Here is a 23,011-nt window from a genome sequence, read left to right on the forward strand (position 1 = left end):
AAATGTCTGGTAGAATTCCCCAGGGAAGCCATCTGGTCCTGGACTCTTATTTGTTGGGAGATTTTTGATAACTGATTCAATTTATTTGCTGGTTATAGGTCTGTTCAAGTTTTCTATTTATTCCCGTTTGAGTTTTGGAAGTGTGTGGGTGCTTAGGAATTTGTCCATTTCTTCCAGGTTGTCCAGTTTGTTGGCATATAATTTTTCATAGTATTCCCTGATAATTGCTTGTATTTCTGAGGGATTGGTTGTAATAATTCCATTTTCATTCATGATCTTATCAATTTGAGTCATCTCTCTTTTCTTTTTGAGAAGCCTGGCTAGAGGTTTATCAATTTTGTTTATTTTTTCAAAAAACCAACTCTTGGTTTCGTTGATCTGCTCTACAGTTTTTTTAGATTCTATATTGTTTATTTCTGCTCTGATCTTTATTATTGCTCTTCTTCTGCTGGGTTTAGGCTGTCTTTGCTGTTCTGCTTCTATTTCCTTTAGGTGTGCTGTTAGATTTTGTACTTGGGATTTTTCTTGTTTCTTGAGATAGGCCTGGATTGCAATGTATTTTCCTCTCAGGACTGCCTTCGCTGTATCCCAAAGCATTTGGATTGTTGTATTTTCATTTTCATTTGTTTCCATATGTTTTTTAATTTCTTCTCTAATTACCTGGTTGACCCATTCATTCTTTAGTAGGGTGTTCTTTAACCTCCATGCTTTTGGAGGTTTTCCAGACTTTTTCCTGTGGTTGATTTCAAGCTTCATAGCATTGTGGTCGGAAAGTATGCATGGTATGATCTCAATTCTTGTATACTTATGAAGGGCTGTTTTGTGACCCAGTATGTGATCTATCTTGGAGAATGTTCCATGTGCACTCGAGAAGAAAGTATATTCTGTTGCTTTGGGATGCAGAGTTCTAAATATATCTGTCAAGTCCATCTGATCCAGTGTATCATTCAGGGCCCTTGTTTCTTTATTGATCCTGTGTCTAGATGATCTATCCATTACTGTAAGTGGAGTATTAAAGTCCCCTGCAATTACCACACTCTTATCAATAAGGTTGCTTATGTTTGTGAGTAATTGTTTTATATATCTGGGGGCTCCTATATTTGGCACATAGGCATTTATAATTGTTAGCTCTTCCTGATGGATAGGCCCTATAATTATTATATAATGCCCTTCTCCTCTTGTTACAGCCTTTAATTTAAAGTCTAGTTTGTCTGATATAAGTATGGCTACTCCAGCTTTCTTTCGACTTCCAGTAGCATGATAGATACTTCTCCATCCCCTCACTCTCAATCTGAAGGTGTCCTCAAGTCTAAAATGAGTCTCTTATAGACAGCAAATAGATGGGTCTTGTTTTTTTATCCATTCTGATACCCTATGGCTTTTGGTTGGAGCATTTAGTCCATTTACATTCAGTGTTATTATAGAAAGATATGGGTTTAGAGTGATTGTGATGTCTGTAGGTTTCATGCTTGCAGTGATGTCTCTGGTACTTTGTGATCCTTGCAACACTTCACTCACAGACTCCCCCTTAGGATCTCTTGTAGGGCTGGTTTAGTGGTGATGAATTCCTTCAGTTTTTGTTTGTTTGGGAAGACCTTTATCTCTCCTTCTATTCTAAATGACAGACTTGCTGAATAAAGGATTCTGGGCTGCTCATATTTTTCCTGCTCATCACATTGAAGATTTCCTGCCATTCCTTTCTGGCCTGCCAAGTTTCAATAGATAGATCTGCCACTAGTCTTATCGTCTCCCTTTATATGTTAGAGTGTGTTTATCCCTAGCTGCTTTCAGAATTTTCTCTTTATCCTTGTATTTTGCCAGTTTCACTATGTTATGTTGTGCAAAAGATCGATTCAAGTTACGTCTGAAGGGAGTTCTCTGTGCCTCTTGGATTTCAATGACTTTTTCCTTCCCCAGATCAGGGAAGTTCTCAGCTATGATTTGTTTAAGTACACCTTCAGCCCCTTTCTCTCTCTCTTCCTCTTCTGGAATTCCTATGATATGCATATTGTTGCGTTTCATTGCAACACTTAGTTCTCTAATTCTCCCCTCATACTCCTGGATTTTTTCATCTCTCTTTTTCTCAGCTTCCTCTTTTTCCATAATTTTATCTTCTAATTCACCTATTCTCTCCTCTGCCTCTTCAATCCGAGCTGTGGTTGCCTCCATTTTATTTTGCACCTCATTTATAGCATTTTTTAGCTCCTCATGACTATTTCTTAGTCCCTTGATCTCTGTAGCAATAGATTCTCTGCTGTCCTCTATGCTTTTTTCAAGCCCAGCGATTAATTTTATGACTATTATTCTAAATTCTTGTTTCGTTATATTGCTTAAATCGTTTTTGATCAATTCGTTAGCTGTCGCTACTTCTTGGAGTTTCTTTTGCAGAGAATTCTTCTGTTTCATCATCTTGGGTAGTCCTGTGGTTGGTCCAAACTGCAGGGCACTTCCCCTGTGGGGTCCGGAGTAACTTGTGTTGGTGGGAGGGGTTGCAGTCAAACCAGATATTGTCCCCAGCCCACCACTGGGGCCACAGTCAGACTGGTGTGTACCTCATCTTCCCCACTCTCAGGGGCAGGACTCACTGTGGAGTGGTGTGGTCCCTGTCTGGGCTACTTGCACACTGCCAGGCTTGTGGTGCAGCCTGGATGGGATCTGGTGTATTAGCCGGGGTGGATCTGCAAGGTGCACAGGGGCGGGAGGGGCAGGCTCAGCTCGCTTTGCCGATGGTGGTCCCCTGCAGGAGGGCCCTGTATCACTGGGAGGGAGGTAGGCCCATTGGAGGGATGGATCCACAGAAGTACAGTGTTGGGTGTTTGTCCGGTGCAAGCAAGTTCGGTGATGGGAATTGGTTCCCTTTGGGTTTTCGGCTGGGGGGTGGGAGAGGGAGATGGCATTGGCCAGCACCTTTGTTCCCCCTCCAAGCTGAGCTCTGTCTTCCGGGGCTTAACACCTCTCCCTCGCGGTGTCCTCTTGCCCTCCCGCTCTCCAAACGGAGCTGTTGATCTATAACATTCCAGATGTTACATCCCGCTGGCTGTCAGAACTCACTCCGTCCGGCCCCTCTGCTTTTGCAAGTCAGACTCAGGGCTCTGCCTTGCCGGGAGGGCTGCCCCTCCACCGCCCTGGCTCCCTCCTCCAGTCCATGTAGTCTGCACCGCCTCTCCGCCCTTCCTACCCTCTTCCGTGGGCCTCTTGTCTATGCTTGGCTCCGGAGAGTCCGTTCTGCCAGCCTTCTGGCAGTTTTCTGGGTTAGGTAGGCAGATGTGGGTGGAATCTAAGTGATCAGCAGGACACAGTGAGCCCAGCGTCCTCCTACGCTGCCATCTTCTCTGGTCTGTACCACATCTTTTTTATCCACTCATCTGTTGATAGACGCTTAAGTTTCTTCCATATCTTGGCCATTGTAAATAATGCTGCAGTGAACACAGGAAGTCTATTTATTTTAAAACCACGTACTGAACATCCACTGTGTTCTAGGCACTGTAAAGTGTTGAGACTATCTCTACCTATCTAAAATCCTTTCCCCTCAGTGAGCTCACACACTAGTCGGGACTCAGACAAGAAAATGGCTCTGCATGATAAACCCACGCCGGAAGTAGCAGATGTGGTACAAAGTACATGGCAGGTGCTGTACAGGCAGATGACCAGGAAAATGAAAACTGAGTTTTGAAGGGTGAACTGGCTGAGAGAAAAGCATTTCAGAAAGAAGGGACAGTACATGCAAAGAGAAAGGAGCTAAAGAGAACTTGTGCTCTGAGAGGAAGGGTGGAAGAAAAGGAGTGATGAGCAAGCAGGCAGGCAGGACACTATGGGGGGAGATAGCGCAGGATGCAGGCTGGAGCCAGGGTGCCAATAGGAGTCAGAAAGTGATGAGGACCAAAGCAAGGCACTGACTGGCAGCCATGGAAATGGAGAGAAAAGGACACAGGTTTAAAAGATAGGTGCTATTGGGCTTGGACACCAAGTGGTGTGACATGAGTAATGAAGAGGGAAAAGAGTATCTCCCATGAAAACTCAAGGACTTCTTTCAGGGTTCCTGCAGAGGCATCCAGATGAATAGGGAGAACATATGCAAGGATGGGAACCTGGACAAGGTAGAGGGGAAATACAATAAGTTCAATTTTTTGCTTGATGAGTTTGAGGTGCCTATGGAACACCCAAATAGAGGCATATGAGCTTTTCAAAGAGCTGCACATAAATGGAAAGTAATGCCCTCAGGCGTTGTATTTCATGCAAGTACACTTTTAGTTTATTATTAACACACACACACACACACACACACACACACACCTCTTTATTTGTTCAATCCTGAAGCTTTTAAAAAATATTTCATTTCAGGGGCGCCTGGGTGGCGCAGTCGGTTGAGCGTCCGACTTCAGCCAGGTCACGATCTCGCGGTCCGTGAGTTCGAGCCCCGCGTCAGGCTCTGGGCTGATGGCTCAGAGCCTGGAGCCTGTTTCCGATTCTGTGTTTCCCTCTCTCTCTACCCCTCCCCTGTTCATGCTCTGTCTCTCTCTGTCCTAAAAATAAGTAAACGTTAAAAAAAAAAAAATTTCACTTCAACTTCCTGGCTTTGACTCTTTTGCAGTGTATTAACCATTACAGTAAACCAATTGATGAAAATGAGAAATGTTGTAGATTTTTTTGGACATAGAACTCTGGAGATGATCTGGTCCAATTTTGTTCTTCCAGAACAGGAAACTGAGCTTTAGAGTGGTTAGGTGGTTCCACAGCCACAAGAGTAGAACAAGGCTTAGAACTCAGGTCCCCCATACCCAGTGAAGTGTTGTTCTTCCTCAACATCACAGTGTTGCTGCTGCCTTTGAATAGCGTGGCAAAAGATTAGGTGGGAAGAAATTGAAGTTATGGATGTTTTTATTCGCAAAGAAGTAGCTAAGCAGAGTTATACAGCACTCGGAAAATCTAGTCTGTTTCTTCATCCGTAAGTGTGATAATAATCCTTACCTCGCTGGCAAGGTGCCACTGGGCCATGGAAGTGATAGGGACGAGATATTTCTTAATGTGAATCCAAGGACTAGATATGATGAAAATAGTCATGGCCTTGGAATCAGAAAACCTACTTCAAGTTCTAGTCCACATACTTATTGGCCATATGTATTGGTTTCCCAAGGCTGTTGTAACAAATTACCATAAATTTGGTGACTTAAAACAACACAAAATGTATTCTTTCATAGTTCTAGAGGCCAGAAGTTTGAAAAAAGGGATCAGCAGGGTCATGCTTTCTCTGAACACTCTACAGGAGAATCCTGCCGTGCCTCTTCCAGCTTTTGTAGCCTCCAGGCATTCCTTGGCTTGTGGCAGCTCTGTCTTCTCATGACTTCTTCCTCTCTGTGGGTGTTTTCTGTCTCTCTTTAGGACACTTGTCATTGGATTTAGGGTCTAGGTAATTCAAGATAATCTCATCTTAAGACGCTTAAGTTAATTATATCCGTAAAGACTCTTTTCCAAATAAGGTTACAGTCTCGGGGTCTTAGTATTAGGACATGGACATATCTTTTTGGAGAGACCACTTAATCCACTATGTCATATAACCTTGGACTAATCACTGATATGAATTCCCTAGGAGCTTTCAATACCTGACTTTATCCACTGAAGTCCATCATGGGAATTAAAAGAAAGAATGCACATGAAAGAGGTTTGTAAAGAGTTATGTGAATGTCGGTTATTCCTGTTGACATGGCCAGTAATTTATACAGACATTTCAGTAAGAGACTGATCTGCACTCCAAATTTTTCTCCTTTCAGTTTAAAAATAGTTTTGCTGAAACACAAAAATTTCAGACCAAAATTTCAGACTTCTTCAAAGAACAGAGAAATATTTCACAATGTAGTCACTAAAGAAGAGAAATGTTCAAAGATAAATGATTAATTGTGCATGAACAGAAGTGAAATACGAGAAAATGGTTTAAATGTTTTTGTAGAACAAGGCAAAGAATAAAGAAACAAAGAAATAAAATTCATGGGTCAGACTGATAGAGTAGGCTTTCCCCCCCTTATAACTCCTTATTATGAAAAATTTTAAATAAAATGAAAACTTAAAGATATACAAGGATCAATCATATACTCCCACTTAGATTTTGAAATTGTTAGCATTTGTCACATTTGCTTTATCTTTTTATTTTATTTTATTTTATTTTATTTTATTTTAGAGAGAGAAAGAACGTGAGCAGGAGAAAGGGAGGAGGGAGAGAGAGAGAGAGAGAGAGAGAGAGAAAGGGAGAATCCCAAGCAGGCTCCATTCTCAGTACAGAGCTAAAAGCAGGGGCTCAATCCCACAACCCTGGGATCATGACCTGAGCCAAAATCAAGGGTCAGATGCTCAACTACTGAGCCACCCAGGCACCCCTGTTTTATCTTTATATATGTAAATAGATGGAATTTTTTGATCCTTTTTAAAAGTAGGTCAAAGACAGCATAAGACTTTACCCTTGTTTATTTCAGTCAGCATCTCTAAAAATAAAGACTGTCTTCTGCATAACCAAGATTCCATCATCACATCAGGAAAACAGCAATAATTACATGATATAACCTAATATCCTCAATTCTCTGAACATTGTAATTTTTTCAATTGGCCCTCGAATGCCCGTACTTTTATTTATTTGTTTGTTTGCTTATTTATTTATTTATGTATTTATTCATTCATTCATTCAGTCAGTCATCCATTCATTTTTGGTGCCAAAACCCAGAAAATGCCTACACTTTTAAAATCAGCATCTAAACAAGAGCTATGCAATGCATTCAGTTGTTTTATCTCTTTAGACTCTCTTAACATAAAACAGTCCCACCCCCTTTTATTTTTCCCTGATACTGACTTTTTTTGGAAACCAGTATGTTGAGTGGAGTGCTAGAGCCCATGATCAGGTGGAATTCTGTTACCCGTCAGCACTGAAAAGAGTCCTGCATCTGGACCCTAATGTTCCCTGCTGCAGCCTTCCTCTGTCAATGGAGCAAGAGGGCATGTCTGCTTATTTTATAAATGCATTAGAAGGCTCCAGCCTCACAGAGGGCTATGTGCTTGTCCCCAGAGAAAGAGGCATGAGTAGGCTAAGAAGGCCATCACCTCTTGTGATAACACCTTTTTTTTTTTCTGCTTTGCTTCTTTCATAATCTTTATCAGAATATGCCGGAGCTGGGTGCTGAGCATCACCAGGACCTGCAGAACGAGCAGGATGAGCAAGAAACAAATCAGGTTCAACATGAGGATCCTCAAGTGCCTACATCTTTGCAGTTTTCAGAGGAGAGCATCCCTGAACTGTAAGCCTTGAAACAAGAAAGAGGGATTCTTGATAATACTTTGTGGGTATAATGCTATGTGAATATGTCAGTCAGAGAAAGACAAATATCATATGGTTTCGCTCATATGTAAAATTTAAGAAACAAGCAAACAAACAAACAAACAAACAAGACAAACAGGGGAGCTTGGGTGGCTCAGTTGGCCGAGCTTCTGACTTAGGCTCAGGTCAGGATCCCCCAGTTCATGAGTTCAAGCCCTGCGTAAGCCTCTCTGCTGTTGGGCGTGCAGCCTGCTTCGGATCCTCTGTCCCCTTCTCTCTCTGCCCCTCCCCAATGGTACTCTCTTTCTCAAAAATAAAATATTTTTTAAAAAGACAAATAAAAATCCAGACTCTTAAGTACAGAGAATAAACTGATGGTTGCCAGAAGAGAAGTGGGCAGGGGGTGAGGGGCAGAGGAGGGTGGGGGAGGGATGGGTAAAATAGACAAAGGAGATTAAAGTGCACATTTACTGTGATGAGCACTGAGGAATATATATAAAATCCTTGTTTCATTATATCGTACACTTGAAACTAATCTAACACTGTGTGTTAATCATACTTCGATTTAAAAAAGAAAAAAATAGTATTTTGTGGCAAAGAAAATGAAATTTAGCAGACAACTTAGGGAAAGACTGGAAGATTTAAAATCCATACATGTCTTAAACCTTAAACACTCACGTGCCCCAGGAACTACCTACACATTCCAGTAAGGATGCACAGTAAGGACATTTCTAGAGATGTAGGCAGAGCCATGGGGTTCTCTTTGCAACCTCTTCTTTGGAGCCTGGAATTAATACATATCTTGTCACTCTCAGATAATTCTCTAGATATGAAAAGCATCATAATTATCAATAGAAATGTATTGTTAAGGCCTTGTAGAACCTTTATAGCTCCCTTCTTCCAACAAGATGCAATCACTATCCTAACATTCATTAGGGGAGTGTAATACTTAACATTCATTCCATACAGGGAAATTTAAAAAAATACATCATTTTTTTTTCTTACTAAATGTAAAATGCATTTTATTTCCTCCAGCCCTATGATGATCTAAATGGCTATCATATAAATGCTTTCTTGAGGCCTAACTGCCTACCTGGCCCATTCTGGTGACAGAAAAAGAATCAGCATTCTAACTTGCCATTCAAGGGAAGAATTTTTCTGCCTTAAAACTGACCATAATAATATTTCTGCAGGAGTCAGGAGAACACGCTCTTCCAGCTAAACCACTGGAATATACAGATGGGTTTACAAGTGAGAGAACTTGGAGCTGATCACATAGACTGGATGGAGAAAATGAACAATATTATGCAAAAAATAAACCTAACAGAAAACACAGTGAAGAGGTAATTTAAAATTTTCTTTTTAATGTTTATTTATTTTTGAAAGACAGAACATGAGCAGGGGAGGGGCAGAGAGAGAGAGGGAGACACAGAATCCAAAGCAGGCTCCAGGCTCTGAGCTGTCAGCACAGAAACAGATGTGGGGCTCGAACCCACGAACATGAGATCATGACCTGAACTGAAGCTGGATGCTTAACCGACTGAACCACCCAGGCGCCCCTCACAGTGAAGAGGTAATCTTAGGGTGTTGGGTTTGGCCAGAAAATAGTGAAAATTTTCATAGCTTCAGAAACTCTGGCTTTAAGGTAGTAAGATCTTTTACAAAGTCTTCAGAATAGGAAGTGCCAAGTCTTATGTTTAGAGGTCAATGCCACAAAAATCTCAAAGCCTGAATCACAGTTATCTGCATCTTTGCTCTCTCTTCTCTCAAAGAAAGAACTTCCTTCATAAGCTCTTTTTTTGGAGCTGTGTTAATAGTCACCAAAGGGAGGTCTTCAAGTCCCCAATAACCAGCTTTAGCCAGTGTTGTCCAAAGGGATCCAACTAGCATAACATGAAAAAAAATATATTAGAAAGTATAGTTGTTAACGTATATCTGAATTTAACTGGAAAGTTTTAAGCTGGAACAGAAGTGATGAGACTAATTGTTATTTATCTAGTCACTGGTATAAAGAGATTGGGCTTTGGAGTCAAAGGTATTCCTTCCATCAGTGTTGTATAGTGTTCAGGGTACAGAGATCATATTTTGTTAGATTGAGGCCTAAGTATTTCATGCTTTTGGTGCCATTATAAGTTACTTGAAATTTTTCAATTTCTAATTATTAATTGTGAAGATATAGAAATACAACTGGTTTTTGTATATTGGTCTTGTTTCTTGTGACCTTGCTAAACTCATTTGTTAACTCCAGTAGTTTTGTAGATTATTTGGGATTTTCCACACAGATAATCATGTCATCCGCAAATAGAGCTTTGTATCTTCCTTTCCAGTCTGCATACCTTTTACTTCCTTTTGCTACTTTATTGTATTGGCTAGAACTTCTAGTATGATGTTGAATAGGAGGAATGACAGGAGACGCTGGACATACCTTGTTCTCTATCCCACAGAAAAAGCATGAGGTGTGATGTTAGCTGTCTTGATGGTTTTGTTTTGCTTTGTTTTGTTTTTGAGATTGGGAAGGTGTTTTCTATTCTTAGTTTACTGAGATGTTTTTAAAATCAGGAACGGTACTAAATTTTTCCAATAGCTTTTGCCGCATCTATGAATGATCGTGTTATTTTTGTTTGTTTGTTTATAGTCCCCCGATATGGCAAATTATAATGAATGATGTTTGAATGCTGAGCCAGCCTTGAATTGCCAGAATAAACCCCACCTGGTCATAATATATTATTCTTTTTATATGTTGTTGGATTCTGTTTACTAAAATAGAACTTTTGAATGCATATTAATGAGAGATATTGGCCTCGGTTTTTCTTTCTTGTAATGAAAGAAACATCCCAGAAAAAACCGGGATATTTTCTGGATGAATTTGTGTAGAACTGCACAATTTCTTCCTTACATGTTTGATTGAATTTACCAGTGAAGCCATATTGCCTGGATATTTCATTACAGTAAGATTTTTAACTATAAATTTAATTTATTTAATGATATACAGGACTCCTCTGGCTACTGAGCTCTCTAGTATATATTAGCAGGAGGTTGTATCTTTCAAGGAATTTGCCCATTTCATTTCCCCTCAGCCTTTCCAAATGGTAACATTTTGTCCAACTTTAGTATACCATCAAAACCAAGAAACTGACCTTGGGACTATAAACAGAGCCTATACAGATTTCACCAGTTATATGTATTCTCATTTGTGTCTGTGAGTGTGTGTATAGTTCTGTGCAATTTCATCATATGGGCAGCCTTCCATAGCCACCACTACATCAAGATTCTCAGCTGTACCATTGCACAAGACTCCTTTATAGCCACAGCGATTCCTTCCCACCCACTGCTAATACCCAGCTGACAGATCATTTCCACATGTCTATAATTATGCTATTTCATCAATGTTATATACATCAAATCATGCATTATAAATTTTTTTTCACTCAGCATAATTTTTTTGAGGATCATCCAAGTTGGCTGCCTGTATGAATAGTTCTCCTCCTTTTGTTGCTCAGTAGTATTCCACGGTATGGAGAGAGAGAGAAACAGAGACAGAGACAGAGACAGACACAGAGACAGAGACAGAGAGAGAGTTTGGTTAACCATTCACCCATCAGAGGACAAGTGTGTAATTCCTAGTTTTGGGCTATTATGAATAAAGCTACTTTGGACATTCATGTACAACTTCCTGTGTGAAAGTAAGTGTTTATTTTTCTGGGATAATTGCCCAAGAATGAAATTGCTGGGTCATATGATAAGTCTGTTTTCAGTTTTGACAGGCACCACCAAGCTATTTTCTGGAATGACTGTCCATTTTACATTCCCGCCACCAATGTACAAGTGACCCAATTTCTCCAGAAGCTCACTAGCATTTGGCATTATCACTATATTACATCTTAGCCATTCTGATAAGTTTGTAGTACTATGTCATTGTAGCCTTGATTTGAATTTCTCTCACGACTAAAGGTGCTGCGCATCCTTTCATGTGTTTATTTGCCATCTGTGTATCTCCTTAGGGAAATGTCTGCGCATGTGTTTTGTTCATTTCTTCATTGGATAGTTTGCTTCTTTAATGCTGAGTGTTGAGAAGTTTTCAGATTTTCTACATGTAAGATCTAGAGTATGTGACAGGCAAATCCACTTACAGAGTCTTTGGCCAAACAAAAGCTTTAAATTTTGATGAGGCCCAGTTTATCAGTGTTCCCTTTTATAGATGTCAAGTGGAAGAAATCTTTGCCTAGTCCTACCTCCCAAGGATTTTTTTGTGTTTGTTTTTTCTAGAGATTAGATAAGCTTCCATTTTAATCATTTAAATTTTCTGCTCCTGGGGTGCCTGGGTGGCTTAGTCGGTTGAGCGTCCGACTTCAGCTCAGGTCACGATCTCGAGGTCTGTGAGTTCGAGCCCCGCGTCAGGCTCTGGGCTGATGGCTCAGAGCCTGGAGCCTGCTTCCGATTCTGTGTCTCCCTCTCTCTCTGCCCCTCCCCCGTTCATGCTCTGTCTCTCTCTGTCTCAAAAATAAATAAACGTTAAAAAAATTAAAAAATAAAAATAAAAAAAAATAAATTTTCTGCTCCTGTATCCAATTAGGCCTTACATTTCTGTACTGCTCTCTTGATTATTTCGTGTTTTTTACTTTCTTGCATTGTATTTGTGACATTCGTTCCAACACAGCCACTACCCAAGAGTCCTCTGAAGTAAGAAGAGGATTTCATTCTTGAAAGATCAAAAAAGATTGTCTTTTGGGTGATTTTTCTTAGCCCATGTGACTTAGTCCATCTCTTGGTCTGTCTGCAGCTTATTAAATGAGGTGGTGTCCCTGGAGGGCCACATTGAAAAGCTGGAGTCACAAAAGGACTATGACCCTGATAAGGGGGCAAACATTGAGGTAAGTGGGAGGCTTGGAAGAGCCGATCTGGGAGGCTCTGGGGAATCTGTCACCTCTTCCCACCCCTCCTATTGTTTAACAGGTCGTAAGAAGAATTAAAACCTGTCTTTTGTCACAAGGAGCAATGCTCTCTGGTGGTCAGTTCATGTGGGTACCGCCAGTTTTATCCTCTGAAGACACAAAAAGGCTAGACTTATTTTTTAAGTTATTTTATTTTTTTGAGAGACAGAACACGAGCAGGGAAAGGGCAGAGAGAGAGACAGAAGGACACACAGAATCCAAAGCAGGCTCTAGGCTTTGAGCCGTCAGCACAGAGCTGAACGCAGCGCTTGAACCCACAGACTCGAGATCATGACCTGAGCTGAAGTTGGACGCTCAACTGACTGAGCTACCCAGGTGCTCCCAAAAAGGCTAGACTTTTTAACACTATTTGGAAATTCAGTTAGATAGGCTTATATCTGGATGCCATGTGAAGACATGATGAGTGCCTTAAGGGAAGACTTCTCTTCCTTAATCTTTGCATCCCAGCACCTAACAATTTAGAGAAGACACCCAGGAATTAAGTATTTGTGAGTAACTGCATCCTTAAAATGAAAGAGATATATTCGTGTTCATCTCTGATGCTTTCATGAAGAGTTCTTGTGTTGGTTTTCATGATCTCCAGCTTTTCTATTGTTTTCCTGCCTTGCATTTCTTAGAGACTCTTTTCTGAGAAAGGTTTAATTTTCCCTTTTTAAAGAGTCATAGAATGTTAGAAAGGTAGTCACCAACTTTGGATAAGAATTAGACCTCAGAGCCCTGGCCGATAGTATTTCTAAACTTCGTGCCTTTGAAAAACATTCTCTAAGAAAGGAAAAAAATCTGTGTCTAGCTACTTCCTTTTATTGAAATCGCCAGCCTCTGCTTTAGCTTAAGCCCAAAAGCTTACATTAAGTGGATTTTGGAGAAAATAAAGATGAAATATCTCTCTTATTGTAGGAAGGTAATGTTTATTTAGACCCCTCACATATTAAAAGCCATCTATAGATAGCATAGATTAATGCCAAGGGAAAAAACTACTTTCAACCATGATTTAGTCCAAAACTTTGAAGTAGCGATCTCATTTTGAGATAGTTGAAAAGTTAAGGTTTTTTTCCACTATCCTTGGGCTTTGGAAATCGCAAACTATGAAAAAAGGGAAGGGGACAAGGGCCAAGAAATATTCTGCCTTGGGAAATTTGCTCCAAAGTCAGCTGTGTTACAGGGATGTAAATTTCAGCAGGAGGTAGGGATAGGGTGGGGTAGATATTAAAAGAATGATGAGAAAGATAGAAGAGAACAAAAATAAATGAAAGGGAGATTTGAAAACAAACCAACAGAGGCTTGGAATAATTATGAAAAGGGAAGGCATGACAAATAGATAGGGAGATTTTCTATACAGGAGATGCACAGCTTTGTACACACTTAAAAAAAAAAAAACAGGCATGACTTAAAAACTATAATCACTCCACTAACCACCAACTGGTATGTGGATAAACTGTGGCACATGTGCTATGATAGACTACTACTCAGCAATAAAAAGGGCTGGATTTCTTAGTCATTCAACAACATGAATGAATCTCAAGTGCATTCTGCTGAGTGAAAGAAGCCAGATCCAGAGGACTACATAGTTCATGATTCCACCTGCATCACATTCTGAAAAAGGCAAAACTATAGGAATAGAAAAGAGACTTGTGGTTGCTGAGGTTGTGTGGGGAAAGGGAGAAGGGAATTGATAAAGGGGCACAAGGAAATTTGAGGTGTGATGGAAATATTCTGTATCTTGTGCTGATGGTTATGTCAAAATTCATAGAACTGTAGACTTTTATTTTCATTTTATTTTACATATGTGTTTTTCATTTTTTATTTTATTTATTTATTTTGAGAGAGACAGAGAGAGCACGCAAGAGACAGTAAGCATGAGTGCAGGAGGGGCAGAGAGTGAGGGAGAGAGAATCCCAAGCAGGCTCCACACTATTAGTGATGCGGGGCTTGATCTCACAAACCATGAGATCATGACCTGAGTGGAAATCAAGAGTCATATGCTTAACTGACTGAGTGACTCAGGTGCCCCCATGAACTATACACTTTTATTTTTTTATTTTAAAGTGTATTTATTTATTTTGAGAGAGAGAGAGCACAAGCAGGGTGGGAGCAGAGGGAAAGGGAGAGAGAGAGAAAATCCAAGCAGTCCCCATGCTGTTAACATAGAGTCTCATGTGGGGCTCGAACCCACGAATGGTGAGATCATGACCTAAGCCAAAACTGAGAGTTGGTAGGTCACTTAACTGACTGATTAACCCAGGCATCCCTGTACACTTTTAAAAAGTGAGTTTTGCTGCATGTACATTACACCCCAATGCACGTGGCTTTTAAAAATGGATGCCAGGGGGGTGCCTGAAGGGCTCAGTCATTAAGTGACAGACTTGGGCTTGGGTCATGATCTCACAGTTCATGGGTTTGAGCCCCAACTTGAGCATCAAGTTCTGTGCTGATGGTGTGGAGCCTGCTTGGGATCCTCTCCCTCTCTCTCTGCCTCTTCCCCACTTGCACTTTTCTTTCTCTCAAAAATAAATAAATAAACTTAAAAAAATAACCATTTAAAATAAATAAATGAAAATAAAAATGAGGGTGCCTGAGTGGCTCAGTCTGTTAAGTGTCCAACTTCAGCTCAGGTCATGATCTTGCGGTTCGTGGGTTCGAGCCCCGCATCAGGCTCTGTGCTGACAGCTCAGAGCCTGGAGCCCGCTTCGGATTCTGTGTCTCCCTCTGTCTGCCCCTCCGCCTCTTGCACTCTGTCTCTCACATTGTCTCAAAAATGAATAAACATTAAAAAAATTAAAAAATAAATAAAAATAAAAATGGGCACAAAGTCTGTCCTCAATAAGTCTAAACAGTGATGGGAAAGGCTGTGTAATGAATAAGAAACTTTAAATATAATTACCACAGAAGCAAAATCAGTAGGAATGGCTATAGGTTTACTCTGGTGAAGAGAAAGTGAAGATTGTTAGAAATATAGAAAGAGCAGTCAAGCAAAGTGTGGACAAATTAAAGGAGAAATGCGTTAATAAAGTTAAAATAATATCACATGTATTGGCTCATTTATATCTCATGAAGAAATGGAATGGCTCAGAAAGGCATGAAGGCAGGAGGGAAAGATTGGTAAAATCACTTAAAACACACTTAAAACTCACACACACACACACACACACACACACACACACACACACACACAGCAGAAACAAATTTAAAGACCTTTACAGTGAAGAAAGGACTTTGGGGTAGCCTTTGGGTGTTGCCTGACATTTAACCCCTAAATCCACGAAGCTTTCTGAAATCTCCAGGTCAACATCTAAACTTTCATTCGAAGATTGACTCCTATCTTTTCTCTTTGATACAATTATCTCAGATAAGTACTGTGCAAAAGATATTCATTATATAAATAAACCAGGATACCAAGTAAAACGCGATTGTAATATCACAGCTCCTTTCTAAATAATTAAGTCATACAATTCAGGGGTTGGTGATGAATGAGCTTGGTAAAAAAAAAAGGGTATAGACTATACATTCTCGAGAAGCTGTTTGAAGGTAAATACTCATTCCATGTATCTAATCAACACAATGCCTAGCCCAAGGGCCACTTACGTAGGATGTGGCCAACTCAATCTTGTTGATTTGACTTAATGTTGATTTTGGAGATCAGAACTCAGAAAAGTACTGAAAAAACAGTTGCTCTTAAGTCTCAAAATTTTTGACCATGAATGAGCTTTCTTCCAAAAATCGTCTTCATTTTGTTTCAGTTCCACACATCATTCATTACAACTTTTGATTTATGCCCTTTTGTTTTAAAGGAGAAGATCATGCAAATTAAGAAGCAATTACAAGAAATGGATAACAAATGTGTCCAGGTAATGATAAAATGGCATTACAATTAAGGAAGAAAAACAGTTCTTCAAAGACAATCTCATATTTAGAGAATTTTGGTGAACGGAATCCAAATTTCAATGAAAGATAGACTCAGCATTTTAGACCTAGCATGGAACTGTCTTGTAGCCTTTACTCTCATGTTCAGAAGAGAACAGCATAACTCAAAAACATGACGTGATCTGCCCACATTCCCAGATGAAAAGACCAGTCTTGTTCTTGCTCTCCCATTAAAAAAAAAAAAAAAAAAGTATATGTATTTTTTTCTAACAAAAGTAGGGCATGCTTATTTTAATAATTAAAATTTAGAACTATTTCATATAAAAAATGAAAAATAGGGGAGCCTAGGTGGCTCAGTCAGTTAAGTGTCCGACTTCGGCTCAGGTCATGATCTCACAGCTCGTGAGCCCCACATCGGGCTCTGTGCTGACAGCTCAGAGCCTGGAGCCCGTTTCAGATTCTGTATCTCCCTCTTTCTCTCTCTGCCCCTCCTCTGCTCTCTCTCTCTCTCTCCCAAAAGTAAACATATTTTAAAAATGAAAAATAATCCCACTCTCTCAAAGATAAACACAGTGAACATTTTAGCATATTTATGTTCTTCCAAATTTTTGTATACATGTATCTACATGTTGTTGCAATTGTAATCAGATTATATTATATATAGTTTTGCAACTTGGCTGTTTTTCACTTACCATTTTTCTTCAGCAACTTTCTATGCCACTAGATGTCATTTTTACCTTTTCACTGTCTATATAATGTGCAATTTGATTTTGGGATTTATAAAATTTATTTTATTGGATATTTGGGGCCTTATAATAAACGTTTGCTATTATAAACTTTACCTCAGAAAATCTGTATCTTTGCTTGCTTGTGCAAGTACTTAAGCAAAATTTCTGGAAATGGCACCTCTAGCACCCATCTTCCTTGAATCCCAGAACACTGTTCTTCCTACTATAGCTCTGCCTTTCAAAATCTCCTGCAAGTCTATTATAGAATGATTAATTAAAAACCCGTTAAAGAGTTATTTACTCCCGACATATGTATGATTGGGATTCATGTCTTAGAAGGTTTACTTTCAGCCTGTCTCTTGAACTTACTGATAGGAACCAACCAAAACCATATGTTGTCTCTAATGACCTGTAGGAGACAGGATGAAAAGAAGAATCAGACATTTTTTGTGGACAGCTCTTTTGCTAAACTGTAAAGTCAAAATATGCAAATTAATATAGTGAGAACATGTACTCGTATATTACAAATTTTAAGATATTTAAAGGAAATGCAATTTTCTTTTTTTTCTCTGAAACATACTACGTTTCTCTAATTAGTGCCTTGGAAGTATTTTAAGGCACAAAGAAAGAATAATGAATAGAGAAAAAGATTTATAATAAGCTGCTATTGTATAAATTTATACTTCTAAAATATTAAAAATAACTATGCTAATCTTTTGGTTATTCCTCCTGCAATTTATCATGATCATACTATGAATTTGCTGTAAGAGGAAGGATTTTATTGAGTAAAAGCAGTTTCAAAGAAGCCGCTTTACGACTAAGTGGTGTCAAAATGAGTGACGTTTTATGGTATAAACCAGAAAAATCTAATTTCCATTTCACCCAGAATTGTGCATGTCTTTTCAGGAAGATGCTTGTAATGAAGCTCATGCATTAAAGGAGAAACTCATTGCAAGAATAAAGGTAAGATTTCACAGTTATGCAAGTTCAAATCATGATAAAATCTAACTATAGGGATGATTCTTTCTCTAGAAGTTGAGATTGTGCCACATACTCTTTCTCTTTCCCGATCACTTTTTCCTCCCTTTCCTGGGCTTCTTCTTTGGGTCAATGGGACACCTCACAGGTCTGGTGTACTCCCCAGACCTCACAGCCCTGTGCTGCTTCTACATCTCCTCCATTTGGAGCTTATCCTCCAGGTCGACAAATTATGCATTTTTCAAGGCTCAGCTCAAATGTCATCTCCTCCTCCAGACCTCCCCTAAACTCCACTAGCCAGAAAAATGCTTCCATATCTGAACCTCTCCCACAAGATCTTGAGATAAACAGGAATGCGTAAAAGAAGCAATGAATGACTGAGTCAACCTGTCACTTGTTCAGAGATGCCTAATTGTCCCACCTCTAGAGTAGATGTCCCACCAACAAACCTCGGCTACTCTGTCTCATCACCTTATTTATTTTCTCTTTAGCATGTATCAGAGTCTATAATGTCTAATCTAATGTATGTGTGTGTGTGTGTGTGTGTGTGTGTATATATATATTAGATATTATGTTTTGTTGTTTATTGCTTGTCCCTCAGCCCCTATAAACATGCATGCAATTCGTTATCCATTTGGTTTAAAAATGCACATGTAATAGAATGCATATTCCTTATCTATTTTGTTAACCACAGAATCTTAGAATGGTGCCTAGTAGGAGTCACTTAATATGTTTTGCATAGATGAACAAATTGAACAGATGAATTCAATACAAGGATAATTATCTTCCTACATGAATAATCCAGGAGTTAAAGATTAGCATGTGGGTTTCGTTTAATTTTGTACTGTGGTGCTGCTACCTTATTTTGTGAATGTGTAAGTCTCTTTCCATTAGGTGGGTGTGCACCTGCCAACGATTTCCTCACGTGACTCATATGGGATTGGCAGTGTGGGTTTCTGAGGTATTCTGGAGGAAAAGCATACTGCATCTACAATGAGACTAGCAGACCTCTAAGATCATTGTTTTAAATGAGAGTTGATTGCTATTTTTTTCCAGAACTTTTACAAAGACATGACTCTGCTGAATACAAAGCTGGGGATGTACGAAAAGCAAGAAGGGAAAACAGACTCTCAGAGTCCTGAAGAAATGGGAGTGGAAGAAAGAGAACCTCTGCATCCTCAGGCTCCATCCCCCCCTTTAGGGGAGAATGCTCCTTCTGGCATTACAGTGTGGTAAGTCAGAGAAAGGGGCCTTTGGGGCTGGACAAAGGCCCCCATATGTATGAACCATAGTATGACGAGTTGTTGCAAGGGTTGACTAAAAATTTGTTTTATCTTCATTTATAAATTATCTATTCTTGTTCTACTTGTCTATTTGTTTATTGGAGTTGTAGTGTTTATTGGAGTTTTTTGTATCATTTTTAGATATAGATCTATTGCATTAGATCTAAAAATACAAGTATATATTTCTTTATTATTGCTTTAGGTAAATATGTATACATACATCTTAGGACGTTGTCTGCAAGGTATGATGCAGCCTCCCCCAAAGGAACATACCTGCCAGGCAGACTTGAAAACCTTTGTTCATCACACAAGAGGCTTCTCCCTTGTATGGTATTAAAGATATACATACTAGCTTTGGATCCCTTTCTGAAGATGCCACACATCATATATACCTGGAGCAGTACCCTCCTGTAAGAAAACTTGTCTGATTCTTTATCCCCAACTACCAATCCAAGTAGATGTTCAGCAACCTGTCTTGCGCATACACTATACCTTGCACATAATCCTGACACAGAACCCACAGTGTATCATTGCAATTACATTACTTTATCATTTTTATTTTTATTTTTTTTACTTACTTTATTATTTTTAAATGCTTATTTATTTATTTTGAGAGAGAGCGAGAGAGCATAAGTGGGAGAGGGGCAGAGAGAGAGGGGGAGAGAGAATCCCAAACAGGCTCCATGCTGTTAGTGCAGAGCCCAATGCAGGGCTCAATCTCAAGAACTTTGAGATCATGACCTGAGCCAAATCAAGAGTCAGACGCTCAACCGACTGTGCCACCCAGGTGTCCCATGCAATTACATTATTTTAAATCTGTCTCCTCCTAGTAATTCATGAGCTGAAGTTAGAGATTTTAGTCATTTTGAGACATGGAATATAAAACATCTTCACCAGGCTTAACAGATATTAAATTACTAAGTAAGTGAGGAGTGATGTCAATGAAAATAGTGGAGTAAAGACCCCAGAAAATTTCCTCCTCCATAAAATCAATGAGACAGCTTGAAAAAAAATAGAATCAACTTGTTCAGAACCTTGGAAATTAAGGATTTAGTATCCAGAATATATAAAGAACTCTTATAACTCAACAACAAAAAGAGAAACAACCCAATATTTTAAATGAGCAAAGGACTTGAACAGACATTTCTTCAAGTAAGGTACACAAATGGCCAAAAAGCACAAGAAAAGATATTCAACACCATCGGTTATTAGAGAAACGCAAATCAAAATCACGTGATACCACTTTATATCTCTAAGATAACTATAATCAAAAGAACAGCATTGGAGAGGATGTGGAGAAATTAGAACCCTCAGACATTACTAATGGGATTGCAAAATGGTGCAGTCACTTTGGAAAACAATTCAGCTGTTTCTGAAAATATTAAATATAGAGCTATCATCTGACCCACCCCTAGGTATGCACCCAGAAGAACTGTTTGTCCACACAAAAACTTGTACATGAATGTTCACAGCAGCATTATTCATAATAGCTAAAAAGTAGAAACAATACAAATATCCATTAACTGATGAGTAGGTAAACAAAATGTGGCATATCCATACGATGGAGTATTGTTCATACACAAAAAAGGCACAAAGGACTAATACATGCTACAACATTGATGGCCCTTGAAAACATTATGCTAATTGAAAGAAGTCAGACACAAAAGGCCACATATTATATGATTTCATTCCTGCGAAATGTTCAACATAGGAAAATCCATGTAGGCAGGAAGTAAATGAATAGTTGCCAGGCTTTTAAAGGAGTGGAAAATAGGGAGTGGCTGTTCATGGGTACATTCTTTTTGGGGTGATGAAAATTTCCTGGAATTAGATAGTGGTGATGGTTGTACAACCCTGTGAATAAACTAAAAGCCACTGAAGTATACACTTTCAAGGGTAAATTTTATGGCATGCAAATTATATCTCAAAAAAACAAACAAATAAGTAAATGTCTTTTTATCATCACTTGCTTGCATTAAATGGGCAGATTACAGTTCAGTTGAGTTGCCCATCTTTCATCATGTCATTACATTCTAGTTAAGATTGCTTAAGACTTTGACCAATTTCTTGTCTATGAACTGGAAACATACTGGTTCCATTGAAGCATATTTATACATCATATTTTTGAGAAGGTTTATGTATCAATTTTGCTATTTTTAGGCTCGGGGGGACCTCTTCCTGGTATCCTCAGTTCTCTTATAGACCTTCCACTAACAATACGAGCATTTTTTAAAAGAATAAAGGTTTTATGCATGGCAAGTCTTGAAAAATATATATAAATGAATAAATAAACAGTATTAAAAAATCAAAGGAATGTTTTTATTCTTTAAAGAACATAAATTCAAAGTGAATAAAATATTTAATGACACTAATATTTGGTTCCGTACCGATGATATGAAAAAAAAATGATTTTGAATTAGTAGCTATGATTAGTTCAGAAAAGTGTCTGAACTTTTAAAAAACAAACATTACACATGTTCTTTTAGTTGTTTACTGATAGAAAATCTAAAAAATATTTTGTTACATTGACTTGCAAATAAAAATCAAACCATTCAGTAGTGTCAAGAAATAAATCTGAACCTAACCCCACCTGGAGTGTTCACTTAAGGAAAGAAAAAAACTGGAAGAACACACTCTAAACCAGAAGAAAAACAAATAAAAAACAAAACAAACAAAAACTAAGAAAGAAAAAGAAAGAAAGACAGAAAAAGAAAAGAAAAGAAAAGAAAAAAACAGAAAAAAAACTTAGCTGATTATAGGGGCACCTACATGGCTCAGTCAGTTGAACATCCAGCTCTTGATTTTGACTCAGGTCATGACTTCAGGGTCGTGAGATTGAGCCCTGCATTGAGCTCCATGCTGTGCATGGAGCCTGCTTAAGATTCTCTTTCTCCCCCTCTACCACTTGTGCTCCCTCCCTAAAAAAAACTTAGCTGTTTATATTAGGGTGATGAGATTATAACTTCTTCATTTCTCTGTTTTCCAAATTATCTGTGATTCAGAAAAACAGTTTTTCTCTTAAAAAAAAAAATAATGTTAGGGCCTGGGAGGCTCAGTTGGTTCGGCCTCCAACTTCAGCTCAGGTCATGATCTCATGATTTATGAGTTCAAGCCCCGCCTCAGGCTCTCTGCTGTCAGTGCAGTGCCTGCTTGGGAAACTGTCCCCCTCTCCCTCTGCTCCTCCCCCACTTGCTTGCACGCTCTTTCTCTCTCTCTCAAAAATAAACATTAAAAAAAAATAATGTTAAAATGTGTTCCTTTGAAAATGTACCAGTTTGGTGTTTCCAAAGGTTATTGGTTTTGGAATTTAGGAAGAATGGTGTTCATTTACTAGCTATGTTTTTGTAGTGAGTTGTTTTTCTTTTCATAAGAAAGAACAAATCTATACTTAGTGCTTCTTGAGGGAAGGGCATCTTTGCTTCATCTTAGCAGCCTCTTCTGACTAGAGTATATTATAAAAGCATTGGCTCTTTAATAAGTGTATGAAATAGAAGCAATCATTTGTGTAACTACCAAGAGGCAGCCAGTGGCAATAATTCCAAGCACTTTGGCTCAGGTTTACAGAATCCTCTGAGTTGGATCACAAACTAGATCCATAGGTGGCTTTAACTGCGCTTTAGATTTTCTCTTCTGAAATTTATTGTTGATGGTAATTATCTACAGGTAACTGGATTATCTGGGACGTTTCTTTCTTTCTTTGTGTTTTCTGGATCTGCCAGATCGTCTGCCTTAATCAAGTATTGCATGTATAATTAAAAAATAATAACGCAAGGATTTAAAGGCAAACAAAATACATCGTAGGTACAGCCTAGAAGGAGGAGTCCTTAAAGACTTGAGAAAGCTTCTATTGCTTTCCAAAGGGTAAGTCAGGTGCCAGGACAAAACTAGTGATAGAGCTGTCACTAGTTTTGT

The 23,011-nt window shown here is 38.9% G+C and overlaps 1 protein-coding gene across 8 annotated transcripts in view; it reads left to right on the plus strand.

Moving 5' to 3' along the window:
* The window catches only part of SMCO2 (single-pass membrane protein with coiled-coil domains 2), a 33,506-nt gene that overhangs the window by 9,913 nt on the left and 582 nt on the right, over positions 1-23,011 (plus strand). For 7 of the 8 annotated variants that reach the window (XM_053226066.1, XM_053226068.1, XM_053226067.1 and 4 more), the window contains 6 exons: positions 7,141-7,277; positions 8,491-8,640; positions 12,078-12,168; positions 16,038-16,094; positions 17,745-17,801; positions 18,873-19,048. In XM_053226066.1, the coding sequence (XP_053082041.1) occupies positions 7,141-7,277; positions 8,491-8,640; positions 12,078-12,168; positions 16,038-16,094; positions 17,745-17,801; positions 18,873-19,048 (668 nt within the window). Of the gene's footprint in view, positions 1-7,140; positions 7,278-8,490; positions 8,641-12,077; positions 12,169-16,037; positions 16,095-17,744; positions 17,802-18,872; positions 19,049-22,762; positions 22,978-23,011 lie in introns of those variants that run through there. The other variant, XM_053226071.1, reaches the window with a different exon arrangement.

This window comes from Acinonyx jubatus, chromosome B4 (assembly GCF_027475565.1).
Source record: "Acinonyx jubatus isolate Ajub_Pintada_27869175 chromosome B4, VMU_Ajub_asm_v1.0, whole genome shotgun sequence".
Taxonomy (NCBI): domain Eukaryota; kingdom Metazoa; phylum Chordata; class Mammalia; order Carnivora; family Felidae; genus Acinonyx; species Acinonyx jubatus.